Below are 17332 nucleotides of genomic sequence, written 5' to 3'. Positions count from 1 at the left end.
GGGAAGGGAAAGATGAAAGGTAGCGTTTTGTATACAGGCTAACAGAGGTGGATGGGGCCTTAGAGGTCATCTAGTCCAACCCCTTTCCCCCCCGCTCAGGTAGGGGGGAACCCTATGCCGTTACAAATTACTATCCAGCCTCATCTTGGAAAAACCTCCAATGATGGCGCAGCAGCCACAACTTCTGCAGGGAAGCCATTCCTCTCGTTCATTGATGCAGGTAACCAGAATATAAAAGAGTTGGAAGGCACCTTGGAGGTCATCTAGTCCAGCCCCCTGCTCAAACTGGAGATCCTATAGCATTTTCGATAGTAGTCTCTTCTTTAAAAGCCTCCAGTGGATGGAGCACCCACAATTTCTGGTGGCAGGTCATTCCGCTGGTCAATTGTCCTCACTCTCCGGAAGTTCCTTCTTAATTCCAGGTTGCTTCTCTCGTTGATGTGTTTCCAGTATTGTAATTCCTGAAGTTAACACGGTTATTGATAAATATAACATTAATAAAAGGTATTGAGCTGAGTATATCAAGTTTTTTTTTATGACATATGTTACTTTATATAAAGCTAAAAGTATGATGATGAGAATAACTATAAACAAGCCAGAGGAAAATATAAATGTGATGATTGAATAGCAGATAAATTAGAAAAGAAAGGTTATTGAATAAGAGTAAAGAGAAATAATGTGAAATTTGTTAAAGGGAATTTACGTGTTTATATGGAAATGGGATAAATTAGAAGAATGTGATATAAAATAATGTGTTACCTGCCTTGTAAAGATTTATAATGGAAAGAGGTTTTATGTTTTTAATGTTTAATGATGTTTTGTTTTGTGTCTTTGTTATTAAAATCAATAAAATTTGCTTTAAAAAAAAAGCTAAAAGTAGCATAAAGTTTTGAGTTTTAATGCCTCAAACTTCCACTATGTTATAATTTACAAACATTTAAAAAGAAAAAAATTAATATGGTTAACTATTTAATTTCTGACTTCCATCTTTCTTTCCTGTGCTCCAATATTTTACAATATCTGTTGATGCAGGCTTTTAAAAAAATAACCATACTTTATAAATGTTTGGTTTTTATCTAATTGTCTAATATGAAATATGAATGGAAGCCATTCCTGCTTAATTTTATTTAAACTTCTGTTATGTAAGAGAGACTTTAATTCTCATATCGTGTCCTATATACAGGTAGTCCTTGGCTTACGGCCATAATTGAGCCTCAAATTTATGTCACTAAGTGAGACATTTGTTAAGCCAGCTTTGCCTCATTTGATGACCTTTTTTTGCCACTGCCATTAAGTGAATCTTTGCTGTTAAATTGATAACCCCAACCCCGTTGTTAATTGAATCTGGCTTCCCTCTTGACTTGACTTCCCCGGATCAAATTATGCAACCGTCATAAATATGAGTCAAGCATCCAAACCTTGGTCACGTGACAGTGAGGATGCTACGGTGGTCATAAGTGTGGGGGAAAAATGGTCAAAAATGATCACATCCCCTTTTTTCAACGATGTCGTGATTTCAAGCGGTCACTGAACGAACCATTGTAAATTGAGGACGACCTGTCTTTGCAAAAGGCTCAGGATGAGTCATCACGTAATTGATCCAGGACGGTGTCTTCTGCAAGGTCCAGTTCGTGGGACAACAAGGACTCCTCTTTCCCCTATAGTGAGATTTATGATGACAGTCTGCGGAGCATTTCAAATTCGCATCAATTTTAGATGTGTAGCACTCTGTCATAAGGGAGTAAAAATTTGTCTCCATATTTGCAAAGAATCTCCCACTCAAAATAGCTTTGTTTTGAAACCGAGCGTAAATAACAGATCATCAGAGTTGCAAGGGACCTCGTAGGTCATCTAGTCCAACCCCCCACCCAAGCAGGAGACCCTACACCATTTCTGACAGATGGGAGTCCAGTTTTTTCTTCAAAGCTTCCAGGGATGAAGCTCCCACAACTTCTGAGGGCAACTTCTGTTCCATGGTTTGATTGTTCTCCCTGTCAGAAAGTTTCTCCTTATTTCCAGGTTGAATCTCTCTCCTTGTTCAGTTTCCATCCATTATTCCTTGTCTGGTGCCTTGGAGAATACCTTGACCCCCTCCTCCTCTCTGTGGCAGCCCCTCCCCAAATATTGGAAGATGCTCTCCTGTCTCCCCTGGTCCTTCTCTTCCCTGGACTAGCCAAGTCCAGTTCCTGTAACCATTCTTCATGTTTTAGTCTCCAGTCCCCTCATCATCCTGGTTGCTCTTCTCTGCCCTTTTTCTAGAGTCTCAACATCTTTTTTATAATGTGGTGACCAAAACTGGATGCAGGGTTCTAGGTGTGGACTTGCTAAAGCTTTATAGAGTGGTATTAGTACCTCCCTTGATCTCAATTGTATCCCTCTGTTAATTCAATTTAGGATTGCGTTGGCTTTTTGGGCGGCTGCTGCACACGGCTGGCTCCTATTTAGCTGGTTGTCCACTCAGACTCCGAGATCCCTCTCCCAGTTCCTGCTATTGAGCCTGGTTTCACCCAATCTACATGGGTCCTTTGGGTTTTTCTTGCCTAAGTGTAGGACTTTCCTTTTCTCTACACTGAATTTCATTTTGTGAGATACGGCCCAGGGTTCTAGTCTTGTCGAGATCCCTCCGGATCTTGAGCCTATCTTCTTGGGTGTTAGCTATTCCTGCCAGAGAATATGGGGAATAGCCCTGAAGGATACGAAGAAAAGCTACTACAAAGACAGCGGTCAGATAAGTGCTGTCCTGTATCCAACTCCCCCCCCCCCACTTTCCCCATCCACAGGCCAGCGGGAAGAGATTGGAGAGGAAGGGATTATAAGAGAGGAAGCGTTGTGTAAGAAATAACAGGTAGTCCTCAATTTTTTTTTTACTACAAGTGGAATCAGAATCGCCATGGCTTAAGCAAGCCGATCGTTAAGTGCAAATCAATTTTGTGACCTTTTATTGCCATCGTTGTTAACCAAATCCTCTGCAAGTTGTTCACTGCCTGACTCTTAAAAAAAGAAATCTGGTCTCCCCCGTGGTGTTCGCTTGTCGAAAGCCAGCTGGAAAGGCCACAAACGGCAATCACGTAGCCTGAGGATACTCCAGCTATCATAAATACTCTACATGCTACTTGTTGAGCCCTCAAATTTTGATAACGTGTCCATGAGGATGCTGCATCATTTCAAGTGCGACTATCAGTTGCAAGTCGCTTTTTTTTAGCGCCGTTACAACTTTGAATGGTCATTGAATGAATGGCTATAAGTCAAGGGTTATCTGTGCACATAGAAAGGAGCCTGGAGACATTAGTAGCCATTGAGCGTACTGTGCAAATAATGACCGTATTCTTCATTGTGTAATTGCTTAATCTCTTGTAATCCCTTTCTCCCCAGTGAAGCATTCGCATAACAGCGAATTCTGATAAAAGTGTTCTGACCTTGGCTTTGGCTTCCCCCAAAAGCACCAAGCCGACTCTCAAACCCCTTTTATTAAATGAAGGTGAATTTTTGGCGTTCACCTTCAGCCAAAGGCCTGGCCAACGGTCTTTCAAGGGTGTAATTTGGAGCACAGACCTGATCTAGCTTGGAGAGCGGCCAAGTAACTATTTCCAAACGCAGTGCTGACAAGGAAGGGCTCGGTAAAGAGTCTCTGAGATGCACAGGCAGATCTTCACACAGCTGCAACGAACGAATTGTTTCCTACAAAAGCCCCCTCCCCTTTCGCTCCTCTTTTAATCCCCATGGGAGGGGCCATTCACCGTCCACCTGTGGCCTTACTCCCGAGTCGACCCTTGTTCCTTAACTGTTCCCTTCTCCTGGCAGCTCTGTGCATGCGCACACTGGGAACAGGCTCCAGCTGTTCCTCTGCCCCACTGAGCTCCGGCTCCAAATGCAGCTGATAACTGTCGGACGGCCCTGGCCCCATCTCTGCCTCCGACACAGAGCCCTTGTCCGAGCCTTCCTCAGCCTCCAGGACTGGCCCACGTTCCTCCCCAACTTCCTCACTACTGTCCGACTCTGCTGCCAGCTCTGCTAGCTGCCAGCGGGCCACAACAAAATGTGTCCATGGGTCTAAATAAAGGGGTGATTGATATATATTTATCTTTATCTTTATGTGTATGTATGTCTGTATGTTTTTCTTTTTCCAGTTTTTACAAACTACTACCACGGCCCAAGATCTCACAGTTTGACCATCAACAACACCAACTTATTGCTGAACATCTCCACCGAACGTTCGTCGATGGGAAATCAGAGCGACGGTCCTTCGGGCACCCCGCATGAGGGGCGAGAAACGGCCGTTTTGAGTCTCATGTTGATGTTGGGGACGTTGTGGCTTGGTCACACTCTCTATCAGTTCAAGAAAAGGTAAGCTGTCGGGATTCCAGCAATTGCCCTAATTAAATCATGATTCCCGAGCCAAGCTTCAAAAAACCTCGAAGGAGTCATTAGAGGCGACATCCTGGCCCTGTCCGGTATGAAGCCAAATCTGGCCTGTGTCATTTACAGTCCCCTGGGACCCTGTTTCCTCCCTCTCCCCTGGGTGTGTCATCAATCACATTCTCCAACTGAACACCTTCACAAGCTGGGCGTCATCAATCACATTCTCCAATTAAATATATTCGTGGGCAAAAACTCTGGTAGTTTAGTTACAATCTTTTAAAGATAAAGAGTTGGAATGTTCTTTCGCTTTACTGCACTGCTCTTCCAGATTCCTTCCTGACCCCCTTTTTTAATGGCAACTACTAAAACAAGCATAGGAATCTTTTATGAGTTGACATAAGCTACCTTCCGGTGTAAATTGTGTGCATGGGGCCCGCTGGCCGTTTCTCCCCATCGGTGTTTTCTCAACCTCGGCAACTTGCAGACGCGTGGACTTCAACTCCCAGAATCCCCCAGCCAGCCATCTAGATTTGGAGTGGGGGGGTGTGCTGTCTCCAAACAGGGAAACTTTTAAGGCTTGTGGACTTCAACTCCCAGAATCCCCCAGCCAGGCCTCTTGAAGTCGGCACGGTTGAGAAATGATGCTCCATTTTGGAAGTCTGGGACAAAAAAAAAACGGTGTAAGAGAACGATCCGCATGGGAGAGTGGAACCGATCGTTCCAAAACGGCAAAAAAATGTGGTGACGGGGCTCCAAAGAGCCCGTTGATAGGGTTAAAGGAACGTGGTAGGAGGAACCGCCATCTTAGACAAACGGGCTAACAATAAACAATAGCCTAAATCAAGAAAGTACCAAGAAGAAAACAACACAACCTCCAACACCACAGGGCAATCCACTTGTGTATAAGCAGAGAGCAAATCTCATTCCCTTGTAGCACTGATGATGTTACCAAGCTGGGTCATGAAATGTCTGTAGCAGAGACCTCCAAATTTGGCAACTTTAAGACTTTAAGCTATGCTGGCTGGAAAATTCTGGGAGTTGAAGTCTTGCTAGGTTTGGGGACCCCTGGTGTATAAGAAAATCACAAATCTCAGAGGGCAGTCCTCCTCTTCCTTCTTCCTCCTCTTCTCCTCCTTCTCCCTCCTCCTCCTTTTTCTCCCCCTCTTTCCTCCTCCTCCTCCTCCTCCTCTTCCCACTCCCTTCTAGCACTGATTATTTTACCTAGTTGGGTCATGAAACGTCTGCAATAAAACCACCAAGCTCAGAGAGCACCAAGGACCCTACAGTAGTTCTTCTTCTTCTTCTTCTTCTTCTTCTTCTTCTTCTTCTTCTTCTTCTTCTTCTTCTTCTTCTTCTTCTTCTTCTTCTTCTTCTTCTTCTTCTTCTTCTTCTTCTTCTTCTTCTTCTTCTTCTTCTTCTTCTTCTTCTTCTTCTTCTTCTTCTTCCTCCTCCTCCTCCTCCTCCTCCTCCTCCTCCTCCTCCTCCTCCTCCCTCTTCTCCTCCTTCTCCCTCCTCTTCCTCCTCCTCCTTTTTCTCCCTCCTCCTCCTTCTCCTCCTCCTCCCTCCTCCTCTCTACAAAGCCCACTCCCTTCTAGCGCTAATGATGTTACCTAGTTGGGTCATGAAACATCTGAAAGAAGACAGCCAAGCTCAGAGAGCACCACAGACCCCCACGGACCATCATTTCTCCAAGGAAAACTCCTACACTCTGAACCTTGTTCAACAGAACTCAACAGAGAGAGAGAGGGAGGCTGAGTGACGGGCATGGGCGTTGGCATCTTGACCAACCTTGAAAACTTGGCCAACATGCCACTTGAAGATGTCCTAATGATTCTCCTTGAGTAGCTGAGGCAAGGTCATTTCCTCTGGGCCGGCAATAGTTGGGAGCTGTTAAAAGAAAAATGGAGTAGGTAAATGATACCATGCGAAACTGAATCAGAAAGCCGAACGTGTAATTATGATTATGTACGTAGGCTACAACCTGAAATCACATCGTTAGCTTAAAGAGATGTTTAAAGAATAAAAATTTAAAAAAATGTATAGCAATCGTTGGGAGTTTCATCCCGATCTTTCAACCACCTTCAACAGGGCAGGAGCTGGAGCGGAGTCCTAATTCGGTGTTTCTAATTTCGTTGCAGCCCCTACCTCCATCCGCGCGTCCGCGAGATCCTCTCGGATTGTGCGCTGCCCATTTCTGTCCTCACCTTCTCTGTGATCGGATCCCACTTCTTTGAGGAAATAAAAAGTAAGTTCTCTCAGGGGTTGGGTGGGGTTGAAGTGGAAGGGAGTAGGGAATTCCCAGCCTTGATTTATCCATGGAATTGATTTGCCACAAATGTCCTCGTGGCAAACGACTCTGTGTCGTTGCAAGATGGCGTCTGCCTTGCTAGGTAAACCAGGCTGGAATCACTACCAGAGGAGCTAATTCTGTTTTATGGTAGGGTTATTTTAAGATAATATTGCGAGTCGAAAAGTATGAGTAGTACTTAGTTGCAAGTTAGTAGTTGCAAGTTAACTGCAATGGAACCAGGCATTTCTGTGGCTAACTGAGAAAGTTGTTAAGTGAGTTTTCTCCCCATTCTTGCTGCGGTTGTTAATGACCGGCTGGGTGACTTTGGGCCAATCACCAGGAGACGGTGAGTTCTAGTCCCACTTTAGGCATGAAAGCCGGATGGGTAACTTTCAACCAATCACCAGTAGATTGGGAGTTCTAGTCCTGCCTTAGGCATGAAAGCCAGTTGGGTAACTTTGGGCCAATCACCAGGACACGATGAGTTCTAGTCCTCTCTTAGATATGAAACCTGGATGGGTGACTGAGCCAATCAACAGGAAACAGGGAGTTCTAGTGCCGCATTAGCCATGAAAACTGGATGGGTGACTTTGGGCCAATCACCAGGAGATGGGGAGTTCTAGTCCCGCCTTAGGCCTGAAAGCCGGTTGGGTGACCTTGGGCCAATCACCAGGAGACGGTCAGTTCTAGTTTTGCCTAAGGCATGAAAGCCAGTTGGGTAACTTTGGACCAATCACCAGGAGACTGGGAGTTCTAGTCCTGCCAAACAACCCGAGTTCCGATCAATATCTCGATAACCAGAAATTTTCCAATCTCGGCCTGAGCGGTGTTCCTTTGAACTCGTACCTATAATTCCTCGCTCCACAACGAGCATCTATTCGCAGAATATTCAATTCTCCAAATGATTCTAGTCCACCGTTTAATTTCGCTATCGTGGAAAAAGGCACCTTTACTGACGGGTTGTGGGGGTGGTTGTTTTATTTTTGAGAAGAAGAAAAAACCCCTTTTATTTTCCCCACACACTCAATTATTCTGGCATCCAGCAAAACAACTACCTCACTTTCCAGAGGCCGGAAGAACCGCTGACGGACAGACAGGTGGTGCAAAAGAGATGAGTTTGATGGAGTTTTTTTCCCCTCCAGCTTTGATATTTTTTTTGGGGGGGGGGGGGTCTTTTTATGCTGCTGTTTTGTATTTTGCTCGTTAAAACGGCGCAAACAGTCCGGAACATCTGCTGCCTTAGGAGCATCAGACGTCGAAGGAAATCTAAAATATTATCCACGGCTGCCGTTGGGGTCCAGCGGATCATCTTTTCCGCAGGAGGAAGGGAAAAACCCAATTCTCCATCCTCTGAATGACGTCGGTTGGAAATGTGCGGACGGGGATGAAAGGGAATGAAGAACTCCGGCGCTGCCCCCCCCCTCCTCCCTTTTGTGCGGGTCGCATTTCCACCCGCCTGGAACCGGAAAGGGGCAAAACCTCTGCAGATGTGTTGACTTGACACAACAGTGTCCTTGCTCTCCCTCGCTGCAAAGCGACAACTTCTCCGTGCTTTCAAGCATCCCTTGATTTTGCTTTGCCCTGGAAAGGATGCACAAAATCCATCACGGCTGCGAAGAGGGAAGAGGCGCCTCGATGCCTGTTTGTTTTATTTCTTTTTTTAAGCTATTTATTTGTATCCTGCCTTCATTACTGTTTGTATACCACTCGAAGTGGTGAACATACCTCATAGGTCCTTCGCCTTTGTATTTTCCCCACAACGACAAACTTCTGAGGTGGGTTGGGCTGAGAGAGAAGGACTGGTCCAAAGTCACCCAGCTGGCTTTCGGGGCTAGGAGGGGACTAGAACTCACCATCGCCTGGTGATTGAGTGAAAGTCACCTAGTTGGTTTTCAGGCCTAAGGCAGGACTAGAACTCACCATCACCTGTTGATTGGCCCAAAGTCACCCAGCTGGCTCTCGTGCCTAAGGTAGGACTAGAACTCACCATCTCCTGGTGACTGGCCCAAAGTCACCTAGTTGGCTTTCAGGCCTAAGGCAGGACTAGAACTCACCGTCACCTGTTGATTGGCCCAAAGTCACCCAGCTGGTTCTCGTGCCTAAGGTAGGACTAGAACTCACCATCTCCTGGTGACTGGCCCAAAGTCACCTAGTTGGCTTTCAGGCCTAAGGCAGGACTAGAACTCACCATCATCTGGTGATTGGCCCACAGTCACCCAGCCAGCTTTCATGTCAAAGATAGAACTAGAACTCCCGTCCTTTGGTGATTGGCCCAAAGTCACAAAGCCAGCTTTTGTGCCTAAGCTGGGACTAGAACTCATCGTCTCCTGGTCCTTTTAAATTAAAACTTCCGCCCCCAGGAAGAAGGGAGGGAATGGCTGTCTGGGGAAATCTGGCAGTTGAACTCCACAAGTCTTGAAAGTTGCTAAGGCTGGACACCCTTAACCTTACTATTCTGGGCAAATGGCTCTACAATCTCTTCTTTTTGTGTATGCGTGTGTAAAACAAAAATTATTTAAGGTACATAAAAGTCATCACCCGTTGAACGGGTAGACATATCTTATGCAATAACAATTAAAATTTACATCCATGTTCATTACTTAGGTATTAATTCTCTATTCCTATCTTATTCTTATCTGATTAATGTACAATATTAATTACTATGTTACTATAACACTCCTCTTCTTAGCACGTTTAATTCTGTAAACCTGTTTTTTTTATATTTCGCTGATCTATCAGCTATTTCTAGCTTTCGTATTTTTTTTTCTCTAGCCATCGCTAAAATAGTTCCCATCTCTTACAATATTCAGTTTGCTCCTTCTCCTTAATTGCACGTGTTGTTCTACTCCTTCCTGCACACTCTAATAGTTTTTCTAATCACAGTTTTTATCAGTAGGAATCAGTAAGAATTTTGAGCAAATGCAATTCTGGCTGCAGTTAATACACGAACGAGCAAATATACTTTCTCTTCCATTGATGTAGCGCCCACCCCGTTATCGTGGGTCTGTTCACTTTCCCCCGTTTTTCCCCCCCGCCAGTGTCCAAATTTAACTACAACCAGTCGGAGAGCTTGTTCGTCTTGGCTCCCTTGAAGGATCTCCACCTTGGCTCGGTGATGAGCGCCATGGGCCTGGGGTTCCTCCTCTCTATGCTCTTCTTCATAGAGCAAAACATCGTGGCCTCGCTCACCAACGCCCCAGAGAACAGGTAGGTCTCTCCATCGCGGCCCGTCGGCTTTTGGGTTTCAGGTTCGGATTCTCCGGCTGAAGCCCCCCGTCTTGGAACGAAACGAGGGATCTCTGAGGATGCACAGAGTTGGCAATGGGCCTCACCTGCAGCCAGCGCTAACTCGGATGACGGGTTTCTGCGGCATTTCTGAACAGCAATGGCACGCAGACTTATATACCGCTTCGTAGCGCTTTTATAGCCCGCTCTAAGCGGTTTGCAGAGCCAGCCTCTTGACCCCCCCAACAATCTGGGTCCTCATTTGACCCGCCTCGGAAGGAGGGAAGGCTGAGTCAACCTTGAGCCAGTCAGGATCGAACTGCCGGCAGTGGGCAGACTTAGCCTGCAATACGGCATTTTAACCACTGCATCACCAGGAAGGAGAATGAGAAAGGGAAGGAAGGAAGGAAGGAAGGAAGGAAGGAAGGAAGGAAGGAAGGAAGGAAGGAAGGAAGGAGAGAACGATCAGCTGTTCGGATGATCAGCTGTGCCAGGATCTCCTCACTGTCTTACTGCTTCTCCCAGGAGGGAGGGAGGGAGGGAGGGAGGAAGGAAGGAAGGAAGGAAGGAAGGAAGGAAGGAAGGAAGGAAGGAAGAGCGATCAGCTGTTCGGATGATCAGCTGTGCCAGGATCTCCTCATTATCTTACTGCTTCTCCCAGGAGGAAGGAAGGGAGAAAGGAAGGAAGGAAGGAAGATAGCAACAGCACTTATATACTGCTTCATAGTGCTTTTATAGCCCTCTCTAAGCAGTTTACAGAGCCAGCCTCTTGCCCCCAACAATCTGGGTCCTCATTTTACCCACCTTGGAAGGACGGAAGGCTGAGTCAACCTTGAGCCAGTCAGGATTGAACTGCCGGCAGTCGGCAGAATTAGCCTGCAATACTGCTTTCTAACCATTGCGCCACCCAGGGCTCAGATGGATAGATAGATAAGGTACAATATAGAATAAGAATAGAATAAGAGAATAAGAACAGGATAAGATGGGATAGGATAGGATAAGATTCTGTATACAGTAGCCAGCTAGCTATGTAGATAAGCAGATAGGAATAACAATAGCACTTAGACTTCACAGTGCTTTAAAGCAGTTTATAGAGTCAGCCTCTTGCCCCCAACAATCTGGGTCCTCATTTTACCCACCTCAGAAGGCTGGAAGGCTGAGTCAACCTTGAGCCGGTTAGGATCGAACTTCTGGCAGCCGGCAGAGTTTGCCTGCAATACTGCTTTCTAACCATTGCACCACCATGGCTCTTACAACAGCTCTGGAAGTTGGTCCGTAGAATTTATAAAGTACTCTGCCTCCCTTGCTCATTAAATTATGCAACTAGAAATTGATTTTTAAGTATTAAATTTGAAGATGTTCCACAGCTAGATAAACTTTGCTAAAGGCAAGGTTTTGCTAATGAGACATTAAATGTGGGGTCTTTGGTACTCTCTGAGTTTGGTTGCATTCTTGCAGACATTTTATTACCCAACTAGATAACATTATCAGCGCTGTTGCCGAGTTTGGTAATGAAATGTCTGCAAGAAAACCACCAAACTCAGAGAGCATCAAGGACCCCACAGTCATCGTCGTTCTCCTCCTCCTCCTCCTCCTCCTCCTCCTCCTCCTTCTCCTCCTGGTAAAACTCAATCCTTTCTAGCATGATGCTGTTACCTAGTTTGGTAACGAAATGTCTGCAAGAAAACCACCAACACGAAGGACCCGATAGTCGTCTTCCTCCACCTCCTCCTCTTCTCCACAAACCCCACTCCCTTCCAGCACTGATAATGTTACCTAGTTGGGTCATGAAAAGTGCAATAAAAACCACCAAGTTCAGAGAGCACCAAGGACTCCACAGTCGTCCTCCTCCCTCTTCTAGCATTGACGACATTACATAGTTGGGTCACAAAATGTCTGCAAAAAACCAGCCAAGGTCAGAGAGAGCACCAAGGACCCCATAGTAAAGTTCAACCCCGAGCCACAATTCTTCTCTTCTATTGGAGACCCAAATTGTTCTGATTCTTGGGTTACAGATGGTTCTGGCCTGGTCCCGGCTGGGTTCCTACGCTGAATCTTGATTCTAACAAAGATTTTATTCCAGGTTGGTGAAGGGGACAGCTTATCACTGGGACCTGCTCCTGGTAGCACTGATCAACACGGGGCTCTCCGTCTTCGGATTACCCTGGATCCACGCGGCTTTTCCTCACTCACCGATGCACGTCCGGGCCCTGGCCTACGTGGAGGAAAGAGTTGAGAACGGACACATCTATGAGACGTAAGTCCTGGGAAGAAGTCGCTCTGTTTGGGTTGAGTCCAGAGCCATCTGATGGCTGTGAAATGGATGAATGAATGAATGAATGAATGAATGAATGAATGAATGAATGAATGAATGAATGAATTCTTTATTGGCCAAGTGTGATTAGACCCACAAGGAATTTGTCTTTGGTGCAAATGCTCTCAGTGTACATAAAAGAAAAAATACATTCGTCAAGAGTCAAGAATCATCAGGTGCACCACTTAATAATAGTCACAGGGTACAATAAGCCATCAAATCAGACTAGGAAACAGTCCATATAAATCGTAAGGATACAAGCGACAAAGTTACAGTCCTACAGTCACAAGTGGGAGGGGACAGGTGATAAGGAGTGATGGGAGGATCAGTAGTAATTTTGTTCTATTATATTTATTAATTTGATTCTTTTTGTTAGTTTTTATGTTTTGGTTTTAAATACGGTTTTACATTCTGTTAGCTGCCTCGAGTCGCCATGGGCGAAATTCAACAAATAAGCAAATCAATAAATTTTCATTGCTTTGTCCCTAAATATTTTTTTTTAATTATTTAGTTAACTTTTTAAAAAGTAAGAAATGCCATTTTTTTTTCTCAAGGGATCAGGCCGTCAGCAAGCAGGTTGGCAGCCGTGCGGCAAATTTGCTTCCCCTACCCTAATAAAACAAGAAGAAAAATAAAACAGGAAAAAAGCGTCAGTTGAAGCCAATAATTTAACAGCTGGTTCTCTGCCCTAGTGATTTCTTCCAACAACCAGTTCACCAAACGGCTCAGAAACCAGGTCTCATGAACCGGTGCGAACCGTCTGAATCCTATCCCTGAGCAGAGTTCTCCAAACTGGGCAACTTTAAGACTTGCGGACTTCAACTCCCAGAATTCTCCAGCCAGCTGCAGACCGCAAGTCTTAAAGCTGCCAAGGTTGGAGACCCCTGTCCTAAAGTGACTGGCTGAGGGCTCAGCACGGCAAATCATTTTATACAAGTGGAAAACAACTTCTGATTTGAATGAGCAGATTCAGGATATGAGTCATTTGTGGGGGGGTTTTTCAAAAGTCCTAAAAAAAAAAAAAAAGCGCAACCTATTTCTATAGATTTAATACCCAGATGTGAATCATGCAATTAATGTTACGTCGCTTATATTTGTTTGCTGTTTGGCATTTTGCTCTCTTTATTTGTTAATCGGCCTTTTTTCTTTCCCGATGCTGAGTTTATCTTAAACGCAATATGTTTTTAGACATTTATTTCTTCTTTGGGAAGCATTATTGGTGGGTTGGTTTTTTGGGGGTGGGTGGGTGGGTAATCATTGTAGAAGTAATCCTCAATTTACATCCCCAATTGTTCCAAAAATTCCTGTTGCTAAGCAAGGCGGCTATGAAGGGAGTTTCACCCCATTTTCATGATCTTTTCCACGACAGTTGCGAAGCGAAACACAATGGTTGTTAAGTGAATTGTGCTGTCAGGGCTCCAACAATACACCCCCATTCAAATCACACGTCTCTAGCCGCGACCCTCAGAGTAAAAAAAGTGATTTATTAGGAGTGACCATGTTGGCGTTACCTGGGTGCAGCCGACTCTGACACTTCATTCATCTCACCCTTGACCCTGGTCTTCCCTCTCCACCCCCCTGGATGTATATTCTCCAATGGGACACATCCATAGCCTAGAGTCATCAATCAGGCTCTCCAGTAATAATCTTGCGCGCCAACAGCTTCAGCTGCCTAGCAATTATCTGGAGCATTTAAGGAATGCACTGGTTTCCCCAATCCCTTTCTGATGGCAACTAAAAAGACCAAAGGAGTAGTATTTTAGTTGACATGTGCAGTCATTAAACAAATCTGGCTCCCCCCCCCATTAACTTTGCTCGTTATGAGTTACAAATATCGACCACGTGATCTCAAGATACAACAACCATCATAAATACATAAATACAAAAGCATTGCAATATTGATCACGTGACCATGTTGCAATGGTCCTCAGGGGTGGCATTCAAATTTGTTAACAACCGGTTCTATGGGCGTGGCTAGGTGACTGGGTGGGTGTGGCTTTTTTGCAGCAAACGCCCTCCCCCCCCCCTGTGCTCCATTTTTGGGCCTCCTGGGCCTCAGGGAAGCCTCCTGGGTGAAGCAGTAAGACAGGGAGGGGGATCCTGAAACAGCTGATCGTTCTCTATTTCCTTCCTCTTCTTCCTTCCTTCCTTCCTTCCTTCCTTCCTTCCTTCCTCCCTCCCTCCCTCCCTCCCTGCGAAAGCAGTAAGACAGTGAGGGGGATCTCAGCACAGCTGATTGTCGGAACAGCCGATCGTCCTCTCCTTCCTTCCTTCCTCTTCTCCTTCCTTCTTTACTCCTTTCCTTCCCTCCTCCTCCTCTTCTTCCTTCTCTCCTTCCTTCTTCCTGGGTGAAGCAGTAAGACAGAGAGCGAGATCCCGGCACAGCTGATTGTCGGAACAGCTAATCCTTCCTCCTCTCCTTCCTTCTTTCCTTCCTTCCTCCTGGGAGAATATATCTATTCCACAAGCTTCTCGTATTGCTTTATATACACATCTAATCCCTTTTAAATTGTTTTATTTTATTTTATTTTATTTATTTGATTTGTCGATCAGTTACAAGGTAACAGGTATTAGTATAAACATAGTTATGAAGACATGAAATGGATACATATAAGAAAAAGAAACAATAGGACAGGGACGGTGGGCACGTTGGTGCGCTTATACACGCCCCCTGCAGACCTCTTAGGAAAGAGGTGAGGTCAACAGTAGACAGTCTAAGGTTAAAGTTTTGGGGGTTTGGGGAAGAAACCACAGAGTCAGGTAGAGGATTCCAGACATTGACCACTCTGTTGCTGAAGTCATATTTCCTGCAATCAAGTTTGGTGCAATTAACCTTGAGTTTGCATCTCTTGTTTGCTCTTGTGTTGTTATGGTTGAAGCTGAAGTATTCATTGACAGGTAGGACATTGCAATGTATGATTTTATATACCATACTTAGACTGGAGCAAAGGCGGCATAGTTCTAGCCATTCTTCTAACCATTGGTAAAACAAGTCTCATACTATGTAATATTCAGATTCTTCTTTTTCTTCAATTCCCAATGTTAATCTATTCATTTCTGCACATTCAACTATTTAGTGCCATTGTAACTTGGGACAGTCACTAAATGAACTATTGTAAGTTGAGAACTCTCCGTCTTTGGAAAGTTTATTCTTGCTGGCCGGAAGGAAAACAAAATGCAGCTCTCTGCCACCAGAGGGCAGCACTTGTTCGAGAGATCTTTTGGGGACCAGCTCTTACCTGTATCTCAGGTGGCTTCAGACCGAGGAGTTTGCTGATGCAGATTGACTTTAAAAAAAAGACATGAAAAGCCAGTGTTGAGTCTTAGAAATCCCACAGGTAGACTTTCTTTAACAGGATCTCCCAAAGGTGCCTTTTTTTTTTCAAGAGGCAGCTGGACTTTTCTTTGAAGACATTTTACTCCTCATCCCAGAAGCTTCTTCAGCTCTGACTGGATGTTGGGGAACGGAAGGATTTCTACTCCTTGCAGACAGCTGGTCATTTGCATCCTTTTTAGAGAGTCATTCGGGCCACTTGGAGGTTTGTCTGTGTCCTCCTTTGTCCCAGAGGCAACTGGGCCTTCTAGGTTTTCTTTGAAAATAGACCGAACATCTCCACGGTCATTTCGTTATGGACTTTTGGGGTGAACGTCCTTCGAACAGTGCAGGAGTATCAAACGGATTTCCAGAAAAAAAAATGGCAGACTTTAGGGACCATTTGGGCTTGAGTTTGAGATACAGAGGCAGCACAGGCTCAGTCCCAACAGCCTGTACCTGGGTTCAACAGGGAAGAGACATGGGGAATAAAGAACCCTGCAGGAAGCACAGCTGCACAACACGGTCCTTTCAGCAGTTCCAAGGAGTCTCCACACCCCTTTGCAGCACTCAGGTGACCTTGAGGACGCAGACAAACCTCCAGGTGGCCTCAACGGCTCCTTAAAAAGGATGCCAATGACCAGCTTTGTCCGCAAGGAGTATAAATCCTTCCGTTCCATCCGGTCAGAGCCGAAGAAGCTTCTTGGATGAGAAGGGAAATGTCTTCCAAGAACAAAAAAAGAAAGTCCAGTTGCCTCTTGCAAAAGCACCTGTGGGACAACTGAAGACACCGACAAACCTCCCAAGTGGCCTCAACACCTCTGAAAGAATGCAAAGGACCAGCGGTCATTAAGCGTGTTTGCCATCATTTGCTAAAGAGCTGAAACTTCACTCCAGGGATACGGTTGAATTAATAAAGTCTTTTGTTCGATCCAGATGTTCAATTGAAACAACTGGGTCAGTCAAGGAGGAACATTTAAGAAAAAAATATTTTTTTTGCCAAGCTGAGCTCCTGTTTTTTTTTGACTTGTCCTATTTCCTTCTTCCTCGCCCCCCTTTTCTTTTAATGCTCTGAAAAAAAAGAAAGTTGAAAGATTTGGATGGCAAACCTCGGGGAGGAGGAGCTGCTTCCAGGAAGGATTAGAAAGGGAAGAAGCGAGGCTGGCACGGCGAGATAAAAGCTTAGCAAAGTCTGTCATTTTTCTTTTCAGCTCCGACGTTTGGAAGGCATGAAAGGGGTCGAAACAAAATTCATTAGGTGGAATGGAAATGGAAATTTCAAGAGTATTTCCCAAAATCTTGTTTGGTCTTTTTCGGTGGATAGAGCTATGCTTTTTAAGATCAAAGCAAAAGTAGAATTATTTTTTTTAAAAAAAAAAAACAGGATACAGCTACTCCTCGGCTTACGACCACAATGGAGCCCCAAATTTCCGTTGCTAAGTGAGGCAGTGTTAAGGGAGTTCTGTCCCATTTTACGACCTTTCTGGCCGCAGTTGTAAAGCTGTGGTGGTGAAGTTAGTAACCTGGTTGTTAAGTAAATCTGGCTCCCCCCGCTTTGACTTTGGTTTTTAGAACCCAGGACGTAGCAACAGTCATAAGTATGAATCGGTTGCCGAGCTTTCAAATTGTGATCACGTGACCATTGGGGGGATGCCTCAACGGATGTAAGTGTGAGAAATGGTTGTAAGTCCCTTTTTTCCCCGCTGAGGTTGTAACTTTGGTTACTAAACGAACTGTCATAAGTCGAGAACTAGCTCTATCCATAGACTTCCTTCAATGGCAAATCATCATTTGAAACCTTTCCCATCCAGAGATGGGAGTAGAAGGTCTT

At 45.0% G+C, this 17332-nt stretch overlaps 1 protein-coding gene across 1 annotated transcript in view; it reads left to right on the top strand.

The window, feature by feature from the left end:
* Positions 1–17332, top strand: part of SLC4A11 (solute carrier family 4 member 11) — a 125380-nt gene that overhangs the window by 101942 nt on the left and 6106 nt on the right. Inside the window, 4 exon segments of the mRNA XM_087935667.1 lie at positions 4128–4344; positions 6498–6604; positions 9688–9856; positions 11958–12131. Of these exon segments, the coding sequence (XP_087791793.1) occupies positions 4128–4344; positions 6498–6604; positions 9688–9856; positions 11958–12131 (667 nt within the window).

This window comes from Pseudonaja textilis, chromosome 6 (genome assembly GCF_049901715.1).
Source record: "Pseudonaja textilis isolate UNSWEBS1 chromosome 6, rPseTex1.2, whole genome shotgun sequence".
Lineage (NCBI taxonomy): Eukaryota > Metazoa > Chordata > Lepidosauria > Squamata > Elapidae > Pseudonaja > Pseudonaja textilis.
This window is presented reverse-complemented; position numbering and strand designations above follow the sequence as displayed.